The 7009-nt window shown below is 37.9% G+C and overlaps 3 protein-coding genes across 3 annotated transcripts in view; all 3 read left to right on the top strand.

The window, feature by feature from the left end:
• LOC104738122 (calcium sensing receptor, chloroplastic-like) lies at positions 92–1288 on the top strand. Its single transcript, XM_010458350.2, has 4 exons — positions 92–305; positions 478–619; positions 715–846; positions 938–1288. The coding sequence occupies exons 1-4, from the start codon at positions 182–184 to the stop codon at positions 1170–1172; spliced, it is 633 nt and encodes a 210-aa protein (XP_010456652.2). The 5' UTR covers positions 92–181; the 3' UTR covers positions 1173–1288.
• LOC104736321 (probable acyl-activating enzyme 17, peroxisomal) lies at positions 2117–6370 on the top strand. The gene is made up of 14 exons (XM_010456283.2): positions 2117–2447; positions 2538–2667; positions 2757–3013; positions 3120–3324; positions 3630–3670; positions 3750–3875; positions 4099–4172; positions 4256–4476; positions 4663–4757; positions 4985–5201; positions 5301–5426; positions 5510–5608; positions 5720–5932; positions 6044–6370. The coding sequence occupies exons 1-14, from the start codon at positions 2197–2199 to the stop codon at positions 6155–6157; spliced, it is 2169 nt and encodes a 722-aa protein (XP_010454585.1). The 5' UTR covers positions 2117–2196; the 3' UTR covers positions 6158–6370.
• LOC104736319 (protein CHAPERONE-LIKE PROTEIN OF POR1, chloroplastic) overlaps positions 6646–7009 on the top strand; it is a 2062-nt gene continuing 1698 nt past the window's right edge. Inside the window, exon 1 of the mRNA XM_010456282.1 lies at positions 6646–6821. Coding sequence (XP_010454584.1) covers positions 6757–6821 — 65 coding nt within the window. The 5' untranslated portion in view covers positions 6646–6756. The remainder of the gene's footprint in view (positions 6822–7009) is intronic.

Genomic DNA, 7009 nt, shown 5'->3' with positions numbered 1-7009 from the left:
GCAAAGGTCAGATTCCTTTTAACATTCAAATTTGTTGGAGAAGTTAGTAATTTAGGTTTTTGGTTTTTAGGGTTTAAAATGGTTTAAGTGTTGTTTTTGCTTGGGGATGTAGACAGTAACAGATGTAGCACAACAGACGACAAAAGCGATTGAAGATGCTAAGCCGATTGCTTCATCGACCATGGAGACAATTTCTTCAGCTGATCCTAGTGTCATTGTTGTTGCCGCTGGTGCTGCGTTTATTGCTTACCTTCTTCTCCCTCCTGTTTGGTCTGCAATATCTTTTAACTTCCGTGGATACAAAGGTACCTCATCTTTTAGCTTCATACTCCATAGAGATCATCTTGAGGCCAAACATAATTAAGTTTGGGAATAGTGTCACAAATGTTATTGGTTATTATTAGTGATGTATTATTGTATATAGAGTATAGAATTCAGCATAGGAAAAGGTTGAGAATTAACATGTTTTGAATGAAGGTGATCTCACGCCGGCTCAAACACTTGATCTTCTCTGTTCCAAGAACTACTTAATGGTGGATATAAGATCAGAGAAAGAAAAGGAGAAAGCTGGGATTCCAAGGCTCCCTTCAAATGCTAAGAACCGTGTGATCGCGATTCCGTAAGTGTTTGTTTATCTTTGACCATTCTTTTTCGTGTTTTGTATACCTGAAAAAGTGAAAGGAACACAAAGCCCCTTGTTCTTGTGATGATCAGATTAGAAGAACTACCAAACAAAGTAAAAGGAATAGTGAGGAGCTCGAAAAGGGTTGAAGCAGAGATAGCTGCATTAAAGATTTCTTACCTCAAGAGAATCAACAAAGGCTCCAATATCATTATCTTGGACTCGTGAGTTTTGTTTCTTGCTCTTTTACAAGACCTTTTTTTTTTTTGTGAATCTTTTTTAAAATCTTTATCGGTCTTTTTTTGGGCTATGTAGGTACTCGGATTCCGCTAAGATAGTGGCGAAAACGTTAAAGGTTCTCGGGTTCAAGAATTGCTATATTGTGACAGATGGATTCTCTGGTGGCAGAGGATGGATGCAGAGCCGGTTAGGCACTGATTCATACAACTTCTCGTTCGCTCAAGTCTTGTCTCCATCGCGGATTATCCCGGCAGCTTCTAGAAGCTTCGGTACTAGATCCGGAACCAAGTTCCTTCCTAGCTCCGACTGAAAACAAACAAGAGGATACATATAGTCTAAAAAGTCTTGTTTCAAATTCCTTTATTTCTCAACTTTGAGAGATAAATATATCTTTTAATAATTACTTGTCTTTTGCATTGATGATCATATGTGGAACTAGTAAAAAAAAAAAGAAAAGACAGATGAAATCGAACTGAAGTAATTTTAGCAAAACCTGAAGATCATGTATAAGAAGAGTTTGAAGAAAACATGACCAAATAAACCTGGATGGGTAGGAAGAGTTTGGGATAAAGACGTAAATTGAGGATAGCTCTAGATTTGGACTAAATTTCTCATAGTTGCATCTAGCCATTTTTGGACTATCTAGGTAGGTTTGTGGCTTGGCTTTTATCTTAAAGTGAGCTTTGTCAGTTCCCATTTACCATTTGCCAAATATCCCACTTTAAAAAATGGTCGAACTAGAAAAGTTTATTGGATTTTAGTTTTAGTGCTTTCAATTATGTGAAAAAAACCCCACATACGTATAAAGTTCAAAAACTTATACACTCAAATCTAAAAACACTACCGATTCATACAATCCAATTTTGATGAGAGTCGTATCTAGAGAAAAACATCATAACTAAAATACAAAGATAATGATCAAAAGTGCGAAAGAGAAAAAAAAAGGTGCATGTCAGAGAGTTCAACTACATAATGTATATAGACTGAAACCAATTTATAGATACATAACATCATATGATATAAAAGCAACCAATTAATGTATATAGACTGAAATCAATAAAAAGATTCATAACATGACATTTTTAAAATAGTAACCGAAACTGTGTAACTCCTATCAAGAAGAAGATGATGATCAGAGAGAGACATTCAGACGTGTAAAGAGCAAAAAACAAAGTTGTTGTCAGTTGTCAGAGATCAAAACCAGATTGACACGTGGTAATCACGAGCTCTCTTTATATTACGTGGACAATTTTGCCACTCACTCCTCTCTGCCACTCTCAGTTTTGAATCATTCATGCTTTGTTTTGTTTAGCTCTCCTCTCCTTATTAAAAAAATGGCGTACAAATCCCTAGAGTCAATCACCAAATCCGACATCGAAGCTCTAGGTATCTCCAGCGATGTCTCGGAGAAGCTTCTCAAAGATCTCGACGAGATTCTCCGTTGTCCCGCCACGCCGGTTGAGTTATGGGTTCAGGTTTCTCGGCGGATCTTGCATCCTGACCTCCCTTTCTCTTTTCACCAGATGTTGTATTACGGCTGCTACAAAGACTTCGGACCCGACCCACCCGCTTGGATACCCGACCCGTATGTTTTACTTTTAACTATAAACTTGATGATCTTTCTCCGTACCTTTCAGATTCTTTATTTGATGTATTTGGAAATTGTATATTTTAGGAAGGTTGCTTCTTCAACTAACGTAGGCAAGTTACTAAAAAGGCGTGGTAAAGTGTTGTTAGGTGATGATTACAAGAACCCTGTTTCGAGTTTCTCGACTTTTCAAGAATTCTCTGTATCAAATCCTGAGGTTAATTAAACATTTTTTTTTTTTTTTTTTAAATAGCTTTTGATGTTTATGAATCAGGTTTTGATTTATATGTTTTTTTTTTGGATTAGGTGTATTGGAAAATTGTGCTGGATGAGTTAAACATAGTGTTCTCTGTAGCTCCTAAGTGTATATTAGAGAAAGATACATCTGGAGTGAATCCTGGAGGTAATTGGCTTCCTGGTGCTTACTTGAATCCTGCTAGAAATTGTTTGACTCATGGTTTCAAGAGAAGATTGGATGATGTTGTGATTCGATGGCGTGACGAAGGCAGCGATGATCTTCCTGTTAATACCATGACGCTTCTCGAGTTACGATCACATGTCTGGTATGAAAATTCTCATCCTTGTTTTGGCCTTTTGTTAGTTAAAAAAGGAAACTTTTTTATGTCTCTTTATCAAAATCATGCAAAACTAGTGTTGTATGATGTGTAGGTTGGTTGCACATGCTCTTAGTGCTTTGGATTTGGAGGATGAGTCAGCGATTGCAGTTGATATGCCTATGAATGTTGAGTCTGTAATCATATACCTTGCCATTGTCTTAGCTGGCCATGTGGTTGTTTCCATTGCCGATAGTTTCTCTCCCCGTGAGATATCTACACGGCTTAAAATTTCAAAAGCTAAAGCCATATTTACTCAGGTAAATTTCTCATGAGTCTTTGATGGATGGATAACGAAGGTGTAAAATTTGCTGTTTAGCTATTTTATAGTGTGATGTGATGGTTTTAGTGATGAACTGTTTGCGTTTGCCTTTGGAATTTAGTTAAGGTTGTTGCCAAAATATGAACGGTTGTTAGGTGATTTTTAAACAGTTAAATAGCCTAGCTGGAAAAAGCCACTTTGTTTCAATTATTGCAATGGTCACTGTGTATAAAAAGCAGCATATAACATGGTTTCTACTCATCCTTTTTTAGATTTTTAAGTTTTCATTTTAATTCTTTGCAGGATGTGATCATTCGTGGTGATAAAAGTATTCCCCTCTATAGGTGAAATTCTATTAGGACTGGTTTTATTTCAAGATGTTGGCTGTAAAATTGGTCTCACATTATCTATTCCATTCTGCAGAAGAGTCGTTGATGCAGAAGCACCTCTGGCAATTGTTGTCCCAGCTAGAGGCTCTAACTACAGAACACAGCTGCGTGAGAAGGATTTGTCTTGGAACAAATTTTTGGGGAATGCAAGAAGTTTGAGGTACTGTCTACTGCATTTTTATATTATCTCGCAGCTTCTAGTTAAAAATGGAAACAACTGCAAAATATTGTTGCTATGGTTAATGATGGTCTAATGTGACAAGTAAAGTGATGGTCCTGAAAGTGAAATCTAATTTCTATGATATTGTTTAAGGAACACTTAGAGCTTGCTGTTCCAAATTCCTGGAGATTTAGAAATGATATATGCTATACTGTTCAAACAGAGGCGTGGAATATGTTGCGGTAGAGAAACCAGCTGGAGCTTACACAAACATCCTTTTCTCATCAGGAACCACTGGTAGACCAATGAATCAAACTGCATCATGTTATGTAGATGAGGATGTGGGTGTTGAGTTACCAAGTTTTTGATTTCTGGTGTAGGTGAGCCAAAGGCTATTCCATGGACGAACATTTCACCTCTGAAATCTGCTGCTGATGCTTGGTGCCACTTGGATGTTCGTCGGGGTGATGTTATTGCTTGGCCGACCAACCTTGGGTGGATGATGGGTCCATGGCTTGTTTATGCTTCCTTGATAAACGGGGCTTGCATGGGATTATACAATGGATCACCTCTTGGTCCTGCGTTTGCCAACTTTGTGCAGGTATGCCAATCTCATAGGTTAAACAGAAAGAAAGATCATAAAAGGGACAAAAGAAAAACATATTTTGTGCAAACATCAAATGGGAGCTATGAAGGACTGTGGATTCATTGCATGATTGACTGTGCAAATATTTCCACAAATAAACTAAAACATCAAATTTACCATATGTTTATATTCTGGGGTTAGGATGCCGAGGTATCAGTGCTAGGCGTTATACCAAGCATTGTCCGGACATGGCAAAACTCAAACTCTACTTCTGGCTATGACTGGTCACGAATCCGGTAATACCGAAAGTGCATATTCAGAATGTTGTTGAGCCTAAACTTTATTTTTGTTGCGGACCTTACATGTTTTGAGAATAATAAGTAAACTTATGCCACCACTTATTCTTTGAGAAACAAATCTATCTATGTTGGTTATATATTGTGGCATCTTATGTAGTTGTTGAAGTCAAGAAGATTTGTCTATGCAGTAACATTAATTTTTTATATTGGTACTTTTTCAACAGTTGTTTTGGTTCCACTGGTGAAGCTTCAAATGTAGACGAGTATCTATGGCTAATGGGCAGAGCACATTACAAACCTGTAATTGAGTATTGTGGCGGAACCGAGATTGGAGGCGCTTTTATCACAGGTTCTTTGCTTCAACCTCAGTCACTGTCTGCTTTTAGCACAGCTGCCATGGGTTGCAAGCTTTTCATTCTCGGTGAAGATGGCAATCCAATTGTAAGAAACTTTATGATATCATAGATGATGTAGTGTTTCTTCTGAAAGATCTTATGGTATAAAGGATGTAAGATCTTTATTAATTCTTCTTCGTTTTAGCCTCCATACGCACCGGGAGTAGGTGAATTGGCTCTTTGCCCGCACATATTTGGAGCTTCAACCACTCTCCTGAACGGAAATCACTACAAAGTTTACTTCGAAGGAATGCCTACCTTCCAAGGACAGGTATTCCAACTCTTGCCATATATATACAGAGGTTTCCATTGGTTTTAAGTCTGTGGCTTACCTAGTTACCTGCTTTTCAATAGATTTTACGAAGACATGGAGATTTATTTGAACGGACTTCAAAAGGACACTACCGTGCTCACGGACGTGCTGATGACACAATGAATCTTGGTGGCATAAAGGTAGCCTTACTGCACAGACTCTTATATAGTATCATATGCACCAGCCTACCAATTTGGTATGAGTCAATATCATCAATCACAATCACATCCTGTTAATTGTTTTTTGTGCAGGTCGGTTCTATTGAGATCGAACGAGTGTGTAACTGCGTTGATGACAACGTTCTGGAGACAGCAGCCATCGGTGTTCCTCCTCCTACTGGCGGTCCTGAGCAGCTAGTAATAGCTGTTGTATTCAAGAGCCAGGAGTTATCAAATAACGATTTGAGCCTCTTGAAGAAAACCTTCAACTCTGAGATACAAAAGAAACTGAATCCATTGTTCAAGGTTCATTATTACTATCCACAAACAAGAAACACAAGAGAGTTCATAAGTTGTTTTGTGGTTTCAGATTCCAGACAATAATCGGGCTAATGTGTGTGTTTTTACATTTGACAGGTATCATCTGTTGTGACTCTGCCTTCTTTACCGAGGACGGCAACAAATAAGGTTATGAGAAGAGTTCTAAGGCAACAGCTTACTCAGACCGGTGTACTAAACTCAAAGCTATGAGAGGCAAATTGCTCTCCAATACCAATTGTTGGTTTGCCAATTCACATAAATACCACATTTGTAGTCTTTGCTGTAAAATCCACGTTCCATGTATTGTCTGTATCAATAATAAATGATTCTCAATTCACATAAATAAAGAGAGGATCTTAGTGTGTACATACATACATACATGTAATGAGATCCTTGCCCCTTAATGTCAAATCTGTTCCTCTGTTTAAAAATTTATATTGTAACAAAAACAATATTGTTGTTTCATTCAAAGTGAATGGAAGAAGATCAAGTACGATTTGCTATCCAAAACGCAACATATAAAAAATTCTGACTCTTGGTGATCAACTAAGAATTTAAGATGAGTCATATTAACTATTTGGCAAAACATCAGGGGTGAGATTCGAAAACTAACAAAATACATGGACATAAACGTAAACTTTGAAAGATGTGGTGTGATTCACTAATATACGCGAGGCGGTGCAAGATAGCAACAAACACGCTTATCTTCACTTTTCATATACACAAAACGTCGTAAAGCTAAGTTCATCATCTTCAGCCGAAGCCTAAGCTCAAAAACGCCGTCGGGTTAGTCCGGCGGAGGAACCACCATGTCTTCGTCTCTTCTTCTCTCCGGTACTACTGTAACTTCTCCGTTCATCGCTCCATCAAAGCTGTAATCTTACTCTCTCTCTCTCTCTCTCTCTCTCCCTCTTCGTCTTTTCTTAGGGATTTTGAATTAGCTCGTCGCAATTAGCTGGTGTTTCGTTCCAGTCATAGCCGGATAATTTTAGGGTTTGTCTCTGTAAGTCCCAGGAATTGAATTCTTAAGAGCTTCTCTAATCGTTGTTTTCTGATTTTTTT

This window comes from Camelina sativa, chromosome 13 (assembly GCF_000633955.1).
Source record: "Camelina sativa cultivar DH55 chromosome 13, Cs, whole genome shotgun sequence".
Lineage (NCBI taxonomy): Eukaryota > Viridiplantae > Streptophyta > Magnoliopsida > Brassicales > Brassicaceae > Camelina > Camelina sativa.
Note: the sequence above shows the minus strand (reverse complement) of the source record. Positions and strands in the feature narration are given on the sequence as shown.

Bases quoted from the DNA above. Each gene is read 5' to 3' on its own strand.
- LOC104736321 (XM_010456283.2), top strand. From the start codon at position 2,197: ATGGCGTACAAATCCCTAGAGTCAATCACCAAATCCGACATCGAAGCT. The intron at 3,325-3,629 runs GTAAATTTCTCA...AATTCTTTGCAG, and splicing joins CTAAAGCCATATTTACTCAG to GATGTGATCATTCGTGGTGA. The intron at 5,933-6,043 runs GTTCATTATTAC...TACATTTGACAG, and splicing joins AACTGAATCCATTGTTCAAG to GTATCATCTGTTGTGACTCT.
- LOC104738122 (XM_010458350.2), top strand. From the start codon at position 182: ATGGAGACAATTTCTTCAGCTGATCCTAGTGTCATTGTTGTTGCCGCT. The intron at 306-477 runs GTACCTCATCTT...TTTTGAATGAAG, and splicing joins TAACTTCCGTGGATACAAAG to GTGATCTCACGCCGGCTCAA. The intron at 620-714 runs GTAAGTGTTTGT...TGTGATGATCAG, and splicing joins AACCGTGTGATCGCGATTCC to ATTAGAAGAACTACCAAACA.